The sequence below is a fragment of the Patiria miniata genome, unplaced genomic scaffold (assembly GCF_015706575.1).
Source record: "Patiria miniata isolate m_02_andy unplaced genomic scaffold, ASM1570657v1 HiC_scaffold_22, whole genome shotgun sequence".
NCBI lineage: Eukaryota > Metazoa > Echinodermata > Asteroidea > Valvatida > Asterinidae > Patiria > Patiria miniata.
In genome coordinates, this window is record NW_024037061.1 from 1,332,830 (window position 1) to 1,347,057 (window position 14,228).

Consider the following 14,228-nt stretch of genomic DNA (forward strand, 5'->3'; position numbering starts at 1 on the left):
CTGAAAACCCCATTCACATATTGGCACAGGTGGGAATCGAACCCGTGTCACAGCGGCGGAAGGCGAGGAAAGAACCGCTACGCCAACCGGACTCCCCAGTGGGAAAGCCAGGTTGGGTTTGATCATTGGAAATGTTTCCTGGCTCTCCAAAGCAAAATTTCAACAGTTTCAGATCTGACGATTAATGTTTCAGTTAGTCTTGGAGCAAGGCTTTATTTGTATCCCCTAATTTGCTGCCAGTCCCGCGACAAGCACGGTTAAGTTGCCGCGGTGGTGGAGGTTTCTATCAACAAGATGGATCAATCCAGTCTCGGCAATATTGGCAGCGCTATCCAGAAAATTCGGAGCACACCTCACGTGCATGCGTTAGCTTGAATACAGCGCGCGTGAGGTATGCTCGGGTGATTTCCTGGGTAGCGCTGCCAATATTGCCAAGTCTGGCTTGGATTCATCTCATGTTGATAGCGAGCTCGCTTGCCACAGATCGGCTGTGTCAGGGTTATAAAATGAAACTCCAGTCTTGGCGCGAGACTACATCACTGAATAGCATGTCTTGTCGACTGAGAGTCCAGTCGGGTTTTGATTAGACCCGAACATTCTCCAGAAAATGAAGAAGAAATAAATCAACTCAGATGTCGCGTTGCGTTTGCACCTTCTCGCTACTTCGCAAATGTCAATGTCGTCCATCATACACGTCTAGGTCTATTTTTAAAAGTGATGACGAACAGGTTCATTATTTACGAAAGTTGTTTTGTGTTTCCATAGGTTACTTTCTTTGTATGAGACTCGAATGTCATGTCATTTGATCGAATCTGAAGTTACAACTCATTTTTAATATTAGTCCTTTTTTGGGGGCAATGTTCTAGCAACAATTCAGTAATAATGATAATCAGTTTTTTTATGAATTGAGCTTTCATATCCTAGATTTTGAAAGTGCTACATGCATAGCTTCATTAAAAAAAAATGGGTCCTTCCATTTGGTTTTTTTTTTTACTCACCCTGTAATGTCCTCTTTGTACCTATCCCACTGACTCACCGCCAGTCACTTTTGAGCCGGGCAGTGCTATCGTATAGGATTACCCCATAACGCCATTGAAAGGGCTACAGTTGGCGCAGGTGTAGTCTAGTTGCATGAATTATTCCGAATCAATTGAACAGAACGTTGTGCACTCCGGACCATCTTTGCTCTGCTTCTTGGTGAACGGGAATGATCGTAAAGTATGAGGAGTTTGAAAATGTATCCATCTTCGTCCTTCCCAGTTGTCGACACAAATGTAGGCCTACACGCTTAATAAAGACCCGCATCAGATAAACAGCCTTGACATTCCACTTTCAATCTAAATGATGCTTGATTATAATGGAGATGAGTTGAAGGTGTTTCATTTAGCATGGAGTTCCACGGTTATTGACCACATGCGTAACGGCCATCTTAGAGGACATCCATTGTTTTTGTAAATCAGCAACAGCGAGTGCGCAAAAGGTTCAGTCGTGCATACCCAGGAAGAACACATTGCCATCTAAGATGGCTGCTACGAATAAGGTCTACAGCCGGATGTGTTAGAAGGGATATAGCCTGACCTACAATCACGGCCCCGGGTCGTCGGCGAGGCGCTGCCCGGCTCACACGGCGAGTCTCTCGGGTCGTAATACTATCATTCTCGCGCCTGCCCCGGACATTGTCTCTGCCTTAGAAGCTACCCGCATGCTCGTGTACTTCTTGCATTATTCAGACGTAATGATACAGTAATCAGTGTCCATGTTACAACACTCTCTCTGAGTCATCCCCATGATGTTTCTGTATTTGTAGGGCAAAAACCAAATTTTCTCAGAGAACGTCAAATTATGCAGATAACAAAACAACTGTCCGAGTCAACCCCCCCCATTTTTTTTTTTTAAGAACTACCATAAGTGTTTTAAAACAGGATTTTAAATTCAGATTTTACCTGATAATCACATGATTTAAATCTCACTTGACAAAATATAGTAGGCCTACACCTTCAGATGTTCTGAAGATCATTTTACAGGACCAGTATTGTGTATTGATAAAATAAATTAATTGGTGTCGAGAGAGGGCGGTTTAAATTGGCCATATTTTTTACAACATCGGAATCTCTTGAGTATATGTTTGAAAGAGTTCTGTGTGGACCATTTTGTTTTCTCAGTACACGTGTGCATATACAGAAGCTGTGATTTACTATGATGCCTTCACTCCTATTCAAAAAAACTATAGATATTATGTCAATAACCATTTTTGCTATCAACAATTCCCTCCGTATCTCTTGAATGTATTAGGCTCTTGTCTCTTCCACACCCAACTTCAGAAGGCTTGCCGTTAAAAGTGCCATTATCCCCCGATAATTCAGCCTCACTTCTACCCCCATTTAAAGCGGAAAGCACAGCCTTCATAGCTGCGCTATGTGCACTTTTTAACCGACACCAGAACAGATAACTATTGAGTGAACGCAGATGATAGATATACGCCATTACAAAAATAATCCCAGGCCCTTTCTGTTATTTCACCCTGCAGTTTTGGTTGCCTCATACAGCTTGTGTATATACATCCTCTGCTTCTTTATCTCTAAACGGTCTGACGATTTTTTTTATCACTGCGTGCCTGTGAAGTCACGTGACCGTGACGTCAGCGCGGGTCCCCGTATACGCCTGCCATGCGTGGAAAAAAAAGGCAACGGGACAGTTGTTCCGTTGTTCGAGCGATGCTGTCATTACGTGCGAAACCGTCGTGGCCAGCGGAGCGCATCTGTACAATTGGTTATGTGTAAATACAATTCCAGTGGAAAATACAATTTGTTATTTCTCTCTTTTGAATAGGTTTCTAGGGGGGATTTAATTCAGAGCTGATCTGATTCAACGAACGGCCTTGCGCTGGGAAGTAGCCTTGACAACTGGGCAAACTCTGGGAATTAGTCAAGAAAGAAACGTCAGTGTTGTGTTGGTTGTTTCTACCACCAGACGCACCAGAAACTGGAATCAATTTTACTCGACTGTGGATCTATACCCGCTGCCGTCTGCGCTGACGTGAAGATCAGAAAAGTGTGCCCCTTTGAGAGGATTAGTCTTCAACTGCGGTTGCCCGACTTTGTTAAGAAGCTGTTAACAGTGACACCCCAAAAATGGAAAGAATTAGTATGAAGAGGAACGTAGTGGTAGGAGCTGTTACCGTGCTGTTTCTAATATTCACCGTCCAAACTGCCGAAGAAAGACAACCAGACGAAGTTCGTATCGGTAAGTTATATTTTCTTGTTCTTGTTCTCTCTCTTGTTCTGTTTTGATAACTAGCTCCGAATGCTGGACGGGATACTTTTGCTGGTCCTAAAAGGGCCAGACTGTTGGCCTCTTTTAACCTGATTGACTGACTCACTGGCTGGCTTACTGACCAATTGACTGTCATTTGTGAGCCGGGCAGTGCAATCGTATAGGAGTACCCCATTACACTCAGTGATTGAGCTAAATTCAGCTCATTGTGTATACCATGGAAATACTTCAAATGAACAGGCATTCTGAATCAGTTGAATATAATTGCTTACGCTCTGGCAACAGTTTTACTAGCCTTGTCTGATTGTGTGCTTTGCCATGTCAAATTTAAGACAGTTTCATGGGCATCCATGTACATGTTGGTCTTTCCATACATTTGGGATCCAATTTTCAGTGTCCCTGCTACATCTGACATGTATAATATTTTGTAATTCAAGAATGGCAAATTACACAGGTCAGGTGTAACAGGGACAAAACAAAATGTTACACTTTTGGATCCTGCATTTATGAAATGACACATGTATACAGAATGACAAGACCCTTACTGATATTACATTGGAATGATTTGTCGCTGTTCAAAAGGCCCGGATGTGGTCACATCTGTTTCGATGTCAGTAAACTGGGTGCCAAGTCGTATATCACGCATGGCGTCTGTGATGTCATTACTACATACGACTGATCGCGTTAGCGTCCGTATCACAGGAATGATGAAGATTTTGTTTTTGTACTTAACACAAGATGTAAATGATTCATTTTTTTTTTAAATATTCATGGCGGGAAAAGTTATGACCAATTAGAAACTCCATTATGCTAAAACACACATAGCAACACAGAAGTTCGTTGACGTGTCATGTCAGCACTGTTCCAATATAGGACTCCGGAAGCAACTATTGTAAACATGAAATTGAAGGAAGTAATTGACTGTATGGTCACAGTAAATATGCGACTATATGCGACCTCCTCTGCTGCCCGATATATGCGACTTCCGAAAAACCCCAACGGTGTCCTATACCAACTGAGCTATCCAGCTCTCTGTGGGCCGGGCTCCTCAGTTTGACAATACGTTTGCTCAAGAAATGTTCAATAAATTAATGATATTATGGACATGACAAACAGTGCAGCTCTCTAGACAGGCCTTAGTCTCAGAAGAGATATGTAAAGATATTCGAAGAGATATGTAGTGTCATCGTCGACGGTTTAAAGTTGTTTCGAAGAAACTCAAGTATGTCCACTTTAATTTGTCTACACCTGTGCGTGACGATTGTATCAACAAATTCTAACCTCATTCGGAGGTAAATTCACAGTCGATTGTCCTGTCCATATAGATCCCTTTGTCGATTCTAACTACAAGACAGAAATATTGATTTTGTAATGGGGTCGTCACATCTGTCAATCGAAAGAGTGATACTTTAGCATATCAAAGATGAATGCACTTTTCAAAAAGTATACATGTACTCAGCCTAGCAAGTAGGCAAATCTACAGTGACATAAGAATCACGGTTCGATAGGATGCAGAATGACTCGTATCCAATCAAATCGGACAGAAGATTTTTAAATTGAGTATTACCCCGCTAGTATGGATCTGGCATCCTAGATATTTGGCAGCCCAGTTCTCCTTGTATAAATTCACATGCATCTGAACAAAACAGTATCGATCCGCAACGGCTTTTGGCATCGTACCCGGCACGGACAGGTCTTTTGTAGGGAGGATTAGAGTATTTACTTTCGGGGAATCAAGGGACCCAACCTAAATAGCACTTAAACGGTTTTAATACCTACGGCCGACCAAATCGGATGAGAGGGGATCAATTCACAATGTTGCGCGGTAGTCCTGACTTTTTTTCTTTTTCTTTTTAATAGAAAGCGCAGACCAAACTACTGTCACTTTAAGGACAGTAAAAGAACTTAATATCCTTAAACTCTGAAAACATTTCTTTGTTGCTTCGTAGTTTCGTTCCAAGTTTTCACGCCGGGGATAAACAATATTGCCATCTCAAAACAAACTGTTAGACACCATTCAATCATTTGGGAAGGGCTTAAAGAAACACTTTTTTTCATTTTTTGTAGTATTCGTGATCATTGATGTTAGAACATCCTTTTTCTGGAATGTTCTGTCTGATGAGGTTTGATGCTTGTCACAGCGCTGTGATCTATATGAAATAGAACTTTAAAACTTTGCTATTAAATGTGTAATGGTACCATTAAGGAGCCACGATATCGTAATTTCTTCGCACGATGGGAGATATCGGTAATCAGGGAGACATTTGCATGTCTCCCTTATGTCACAGCCCCCCTTTAGAGGCACAATTTTATTGTCGTTAGGTTATATTTGTTGCTCGTGGTCTAATTAGTAAATATACCGAAATTCGTGGGAAAAGGACAAGGGAATATTGGGTTAGGGCTCATTTAAGTTTGGAAAATGTTGTGCACAAGTCTATGGGGATGTCTCCCAAATGTCCAATCCAGGGTAATATTTATTATTATTATTATATTATTATGATTATTATTATGCATGCAAATTAAAACTTGTTACCACCGTTATATAAACAGCAAAGTTATTATAGTGAACACCATGGACTACAGCAAGTTTTGCATGCTGTATGTTTGTTTCGACTTTAGGAGCGCACTTTATTTCACTCGATTTTCAATTCATGAAAACAATTTGCTGAATTAGTTACGATTGCTCCATACACCTGCGTACATTTATATACTGAGTTCATGTACTAGTCACAATATTTTTGTTCACATGCTCATGCATATTGAGTACCGAAGTTGCCTACATACGTCTAACGTGGGATCGTAAAACAACACTTGCTGAATTTTTTACATAGTATGTTTTGTTCAATTACAGGACAGTGGACTGTGCGGGTACAATATTAATACAAAAATAAAACTGCGTCGGCGTGTCTAGGACGTATGTGCATATATTTTCCATTATCGACCTTTACAGTAGACATTTAACGCGTCTCGTTGCTTGCTAATGCTGGAGTTGGTCACACATCTAGACGATTAGTGCGGCATTATTATCTAGCCAAATTATAACCTACCGACTATATCACCATAGAATAGTAACTGGTGTATATTATAACTATACCATAACCTTCACTTGCATCTATCAAGCAAAGCATGATGAGGTAGTCCCTCTCCATTTCATGGCAGATTAACGTTTGCACTTATACTTACTTACACTGCGCACCTCAGTGTTGTAGTCGAGTATTTGTTTTACGAGTACCGAGTACTGCCGAGTACTTAGGTTACCGAGTACGAGTACGAGTACTTGTACTTCCGAGTACAAGAACTGGTCTCCGAGTACGAGTATACTTCCGAGTACGAGTACGAGTACTTGCACTTCTGAGTACAAAAACCGGTCTCCGAGTACGAGTTCTTGTACTTCCAAGTACGAGTAAAAGTACATACGAGTACTTTTATTTCCATGTACGAGTACTTGTACTTCCGAGTACGAGTATACTTCTTTTCCCGAATACGGCCATACGGCAAATGGTTCATTGTGTGTAATTGGCCCAGGCCCAGTCAGACCGATATACAGACCCACTCACGGCTAGTTGATTAATATGTTTGTCTGGACGTGCACAGAGAAAAATCAGGAAACTTCGATTTCTCCGATCCGCAAGCCAATCAACCATTTCAAACTGAAAGTTTCGATAAAATATGGCCGCGATAAGTCAAACTATTCCATTTTTTCCCCGAGTACTGCTATTCGAGTACGAGTACTTTGATGATCGAGTACAATTTTGACATATCAAGTACGAGTACTTTGCTGCCCAAGTACAAGTACCGTCATTCAAGTACGAGTACTTTGACATGCGAGTACGAGTACGAGTACTCTAAAAAAAAAAATTTAAAAAAAGTACACGAGTAGTACTCGAGCACGAGTACCGAGTACGTGTGCTACAACACTGCGCACCTGCTTTTGACTATAACATACTGCGAACTTCAACTGTGTCAAAACATCGAATACGCTGTAATTAAGCAATCCCTCTATAATTCATAGAAGATTAAGATGTTCCAAATGTCTACTATTCTGCCTATGCATTACACTAGCTTACACTGCGAACTTCACCTTCACCGTGATCAAGTTTTAATGAAGCGATCTCCTCTGCAATTAATTCAAGGCAGAATAACATGTTTCCAACACGTACTATTCGGCTCATGACGTGTCCGTCGAGCCTAGCAGCCTGGGCAGTACGTGGTGTTGAATAATTCATTCATTGCACCGAGGATATACGGTCAGCGACGTATACGGTCAGCGACGTATAGTTCAAGTAACAATTCTGAACTCATCAAATTACAATCAATTTCAGAATACAGGGTGAGTCAAAAATTAAGTGACCTGATTAGAAATCATATTTTAAAAAAATAAGTCTCTCGCTCCATTTAACCAAAAATAACATAGGGATCAAGTATATATCATTGACTAAGTAAGTGTGAATATGTCACGTAATTTGCGTACTATGTAGTCAAGTTATGTCTATTTTAACACCAACATCACAAAATTCAGCCGTCCCCAACGACCATTTACCGTATGAATACAATAAAACAAGGGCTTCATGAATGAACAAGAAAAGTTGCATAGCAAAACAGGCAAAAATCACAATCATTATTTCAGAGAAAAAATCCTTATATTCAAAACACAAAATCTGGCAGTAAAAATTAATGTTTCACTCGTAACAACAATTATAAAATTCTCCTTTGTATCTGAATCCCCGGTTCTCACTACCCACAATACCTTTAAATGGTATTCCATTGACAGCTGTAAAAATGAATTATTTTAGTAAAATATGCGTAGCTTCTCATAGCTTGGATCAATTTCCGTAATTATTTTATTTTTTTTTTCAAATGAGTGGAAGAACATGCTCGTTTAACATATGTTTCGTTGGTGTGTCAAATTTAATTGCTTTGTAAGAAAAAAATCGTTACTCCAGGTCTTTTTCCTTTTTTGACACAACCTGTATTCGTTTTGTTTTATTTTATGACATGCTATATTCTTTACTATTCTATATAAACTAAGTTCATATAGTTTAATCATATTCGACCTTGTGGAATATCGTATTATAATACAGTTTGATCCGTGGCCCGGATATTAACCGCTTGGGTTTATAATAATAAACCCTTTCACAATTATTTCATTTTAGTTCATGACATAAGCAGAATCCATTGCAACCTGCTTGTAATATTTCATCTCGCTAAATATTGTATCATTAAATATTTAACCTCGATGGCCCAATATTATTCATGTGTAATGTACACCTACTCTGGAGAATTACTGTGAATAACAGTTGTACGCAACCTTTTCTGTAACATGGTTCAATATGCATCTTCAGCAAGATAAACAGTGTGATTAAAAAAACAAAACACGAAACCCAAATGTCTGAAGTATTGTTTAAGTGAAGTTCTGCATATAGCACTTTCAAAATCTAGGATATGAAAGCTAAATTCATAAGCTTTTATTTAGTACAAGAATCATGCAAATCACTCGTGTGCTTTTCAAGTTGAATGAACATTTTAACTGTTTCAAAATGTGCACTCTTCAATACAACTAACCAAAAAGGGATGTCAAATAGTTTTCATACATTTAGAAGGAGTAGTGAGTTGCACACAATATTTCATTCAGAAAAAAAAAATCATTTTATTTCATGAATCTCATGCGAATTTGTAAAACATTCTTTTTAATGGCTTAATTAAAACCAAATTTATTGGTTAGATTTCATGATCGTAATGTGCACTGTTGTACGGGTAAACATGCAAATATTTTAGATTTCTCAAAAGCCCGTAAATCATCCCACTCAAACGTTTCTCCAGTGGGTCGACGACCGCGTGTCCAGTGCACATACCAGAATTAACATTCCTTCACTGTCTGCCGAATGTGTTAAATATTATGCATGCAGGCATTCTGTCCAAAAAAGCTGTCCCATCATTCAAAGGATTGGGTGTGAGCATGCGCAGTGACGCTACTTTGTATTCGTGCGCGCTCAAAATGTACAAGTGGTAAACATGGTACGGAGATGTTTGGTGGATAGATAAACATATTTTGCGGCATCTTCGTCGGGCGATAATTCCTTGCAGTCCCGGGCGATAATTCCATCAATCTTGCAGGAATTATATTGTGAAGCGTGAGGCTATACTTCCCATATATATTTTTTTATTAATTGGTTGGTATCATGTGACGCCAAGTCCAGGACAAGGCCTCGATGTTGCTTCTCTTTCCTTCAAATTCCAGGTCTGGTTTTAATTATATAGATTTAATATTTGGTATATGAACTACGAACTCCACGCGGCAACAAGTCAACCCGACATAACGCAACATGATCCGGAAACTAAATGAAATCAAGTCTCCGTATAAAACGTTGATAGCAACGTAGGCCTACATATACATGTGTCGCCCCAGATGCGGTTTACACTGTCGGACGATACCAACCAGTTGCCTCAGAATAAAAAAGTAGGTTTATGAGATATGACACAATCGGGTTAAGGCTTGGGCAGCCGCAGCATTCGCGATATTCTCGTGTCGAAGCGAGTTAGGACAATACTACATCACGATGCTCCGTATTATACAATGTGTTAAAAATGTATAGGCTCGTTGATGTCTATGATTCATGCGCTTTATGCATTTCAATTTGTGTGGTCGGCCCAACGGTGCGATTCGGAGGTATAGTCTGCTCAATTCAGAGCATGTATTTTTGCAGTAACCTAACCAATTTGCTCCTTATGAGATCAACATATCACGTGGGCTTACTACACCTGTTGATCAGGTTATAATTTTCGTCACAACAATAACACATAATTGCAACGTAATTGCACATAATTGCATACGTACATAATATTCATAGTCAAAAAAAGTGGTATTTTTTTTTAATATCCGGATACATGTCGTGTTCTTCAGTGGCATATAGCCAGGGTTCTCACCAAAGCGGGGGAGTTGGGGGAGTGGGGGTGGGAGCTGGATGTTACAGTGGGGACGCACAATTTCTGTTAAACCCGTTAACCATAGTCACTTATAGGACTGATACATTTCCAGGGAGGCTGGCTTGGGGCGACGATTTTTTATGGGAGGGGGTGCGGTCCCCACGCCCCCACGCCCCCACGCCCCCTCCCCCCCCCCCCCCCAACCCTTAAGCTACGCCGCTGGTGTTCTTTGCCGCGTAAACCAATCTGAAACTTCCGCTACACTTAAAACTGTTAACAAAAAACCTGTTTACCGTAGAATTTGTTGATGATATGCATTGAAGAGGGTCTTTGTAAAACTCGTTGTAAAAGTGGGACGTTAAGTGAACTCTTGTCTGAAAACAGGTAGGCTTTTGTATCCAGAACTTAAACAAAACGCAATTAAAAAGTCGTGAGTGACCTCGACAATTTGTTCTTACAAAGGAAATGGTAACGGAAGAATCCAGCTGGATATTTGCATTTTTCTCAACTCAAATCTGCTCCTTCAGACAACACAAAATAATTTGTTATTACCTTCCATATCGTTAACTTCACACTTGTTTTTCGTTAAAAAGTAACAAGTATTTAGTTAATTAGTAAAGAAGTAAGTAGTTTCATCTGCATATAATGTTTATAATAAAACGCGAAGGTATTCTCGTTCAGAATGAAAGTATACATTTCGGAAGGTCTGGTACATTTACACTGTTGACACAATTTGTGTGATAGCGTGTATTGGAGAAAGTGGGACACATGTTAACCTGTTACAAAACTGGTAGTTCTTTGTGTCCACAAATAAACGTATTTGGAAACGGATCGACCGGAACCGTGCCATGACTGAACGCAATTGCAAACATTTGTTCGAGAAACGGACAAAGAGTTATTTACGAATCAGTTGAAACCAGCTAGATTTATGGATATAACAGAAATGGAAAAAGGACTATAGATGCAAGTAAAGTGCGGGCTACAGCGCAGGAATCCAAGAGTAATCTTTTGAAAGGTTTTAAACATAAAGGTTTACTATGTTTGGAAAAGGAAGGTTTACGACATTTGAAACATTATTAGCTGTGAAACATATCCTGGAGCGTATTGAGTGAACGGTCTATAATGGTGTAGGATACGTAATTGAACGTGACGGGTTTCGTCAAGAAGAGATACTATCAACATTTTTTCTAGCAACTTCTTTCGCTAGCTGGACAATTGCTTTACTTATATAGGTGGGTTTTTTTTCGATTATTTTCAATATTCCAGTCAGGATATCTTATTCCGCTTTGTTATCTTCAAATGCGAGAGCACCATAAAGTTTGTATAATATTATGTTTCTTATAATATTTCTTGTAATATTTGTCGTCTCGCAACTGTAAGGTCTTTATAGTCCTTTCTCTGCTAAATGCAACAGAAAGCCACAAAGGTACAAAGTTGTTGCGTATACTGCTGCATTTAGCAGGCAACCCAAGTCCCCGTGCTTGTTGCATCTTGTTGCATTTTGCAGGGTAACTGCTTATAGTGCCAAGGCAATACAACAGAATCCACTGTTGCATTTGGTTGCATGTAGCAGGGTAACTGCTCATAGTGCCAATGCAATACAACATAATCCACTGTTGCATTTGGTTGCATGTAGCAGGGTAACTGCTGGTGTATACTGGGTTCACTGCACAATGCAACACATCCACTGATGCAGTTTGTTGCATTTAGCAGGGTTCTCATTTCAGTTGTGTCGGATAGTGTTGCATTTAGCAGGGTTCTCATTTGAGTTGTGTCGGATATTGTTGCATTTAGCATGTTTCTCATTTGAGTTGAGTTGGATATTGTTGCATTTAGCAGGGTACCTGAAGAACACCCGATCGGGCTTAGAGTTTATGACCAAAATATGGAGAAGATGTCCGTATATTTACCAAATTTAGTTGAATTGTAAGATTTTGCAGCATAAATAGCAAAAACTTAAGTAAATGCACAGAGAAAAAAAATAGTTGCAAAATTGCATTAGTCTTAAAGTGGTTTTAACTTTAAAATATTTTATTTAGACTGATTTGAAATATGCACTTTGCCCTCACAAGGCACTGGCTGACTTCCGTTAGGACCTCCTTCCTCTAAATCCGATTTATTGGAAATAACTTCTACTTTTCAATCGATGCGATATTGATTGATTGAATTGACTGGACAGGCCCAAGAATAGTCCATTAATCATGTTGCGGCCATCTTGATTTTTTTTCCATATCGTTCAGTACCGTTATTTATTAGAAACAGGGAACAGGACTGAAATGGTTGATGATAAAGGCTTGTGGTACTTGACTCTTCCCGCGTTCGCGTTAATAGCAATTCTATCGAGTTAAATACCGGCCAAATATTTACTGATTTAAAATTTGAATTGGGTCCTTATACACGGAACTTTCTCACTATAGAATGTTCTACCTCTCAATCAACATATGTTACAGCCGATGAGATATCTTCAATTGATTGCAAAGAACCAAGAACTGGGTAGTCCATTCAGTGGAACCCACTGGTCTCCTATTGGGGCCCGGTATAGAGAAGACAATTTGAAGAAATTACAGTTTAGATGTCGGAGGAAAACCCCAGAAGTATATTCGGGGAAAAACCCACAGAATCAGGTAGGGACTGAAAACTCAATCCATTTATTGGCCTAGGCGGGATTCGAACCCAGGTCACAGCGGTGGAAGGCGAGGAAAGAACCGCTGCGCTAACCGGACTCCCCCTAAAGTTTGCTTTAATAGCAATTGTAAGGTTAAATACCGTCCAGACGGAAAATCGTTTGGCAGTTGTTGACAATCCTATCTAACGGTGTCGTTCCAAAGGTTGTGTCACCGCTGCGATCGATGTATCGATTCTCGCTCAGTTTATCGCAAGACCAGGAGTCGAGTACAAATAATAATAGCCCGCGTGATTGTGGTGGTTAGTGAACTCGTGGCCAGAAGGCCTGCAGTGTTTTCTCTATCGGATGCCACTTCTGTCAATTGCATCGATAAATACTGGGGATTTTGCAATGGAATGGCTTACCAAATGAAAAACCAATCTGCTAGAAGTTAAAGTGCATATCAGTAGCTTATTTGGAATGGCGTATTGCAGCAGTCTGCTACAAGATAAAACAAGACCTAGTTTAATCGGTATGGAATCTGCTGAATTTAATTAACGATGAACTATTATCGGTGACGAAATACTTCTACAAAATTACACCTAAATATTCAAAAATCTCAAACAATAGTTTATGAAACAAATGGGTTTTGAGTTGCTTTTCTACTTGCAACAACTATCCGGGGTGGAGCATATGCCTAATACTATCAGCTGACAGTATACGAAGAGATCCATATCTTTTATAAATTGTGCATTAATTTTTGTAGGAAATGAGTTAACAAGTGTGAAGCATTTAAAGAGTGTCTGAGTGAACATTTCACATTAGCACTCATTGTTGGTGTCAAAGCTGTAGAAGTGAACATTCACTTTCATCTAATTACACTTTTCTTACCTTGCTAAACCGCTTCAATGTCTACCGTTTTACGCATGTCATACACTATTAATATTTGTTATATTATTTTGATTGTCCCCTCATGTTCACACCCAAAATAAACTGTTCATATAATGTTACAGATCATAAACTACAAGGGTTTTTCTAAACTTATATTCTAATTCTATAGTCTAATTCTAATCATATCCCGCATGAAATAGGTTAACCTAGTATAGAGGTTGCAATGCATGTAATGAGCGAAATCATGAGAATATTAAGAATCATGTGATGCTAAGTCACCAACAGACAAAAAGATGATTATCATTGTCGATAAACTGCCACCATGATAAGCCTCGTTGGCATGATCATGAGTCAACTGCATTTCTGCAGTTGATTGGAATTAGAATTAGAGACGTCTCATCCTCTTCTCATTCCCAATGCGAACAGCGCAGCAAGCTAATGTCCCTTGCAAATGAGTGTCACCAACTCCCAGCGGCCCGATCTGCAAGATATGGACTTACACAATCGCCCCAGTCCCAGTCAGCGTATGAATTAT

General features: G+C 39.7%; 1 protein-coding gene across 3 annotated transcripts in view; it reads left to right on the top strand.

Annotated features, from left to right (window-relative positions):
* The window catches only part of LOC119730480 (glutamate receptor ionotropic, kainate 1-like), an 83,224-nt gene that overhangs the window by 22,127 nt on the left and 46,869 nt on the right, over positions 1-14,228 (top strand). For 2 of the 3 annotated variants that reach the window (XM_038203414.1, XM_038203415.1), the window contains one exon: positions 2,830-3,243. In XM_038203414.1, the coding sequence (XP_038059342.1) occupies positions 3,132-3,243 (112 nt within the window). In that variant the 5' untranslated portion in view covers positions 2,830-3,131. Of the gene's footprint in view, positions 1-2,701; positions 3,244-14,228 lie in introns of those variants that run through there. The other variant, XM_038203416.1, reaches the window with a different exon arrangement.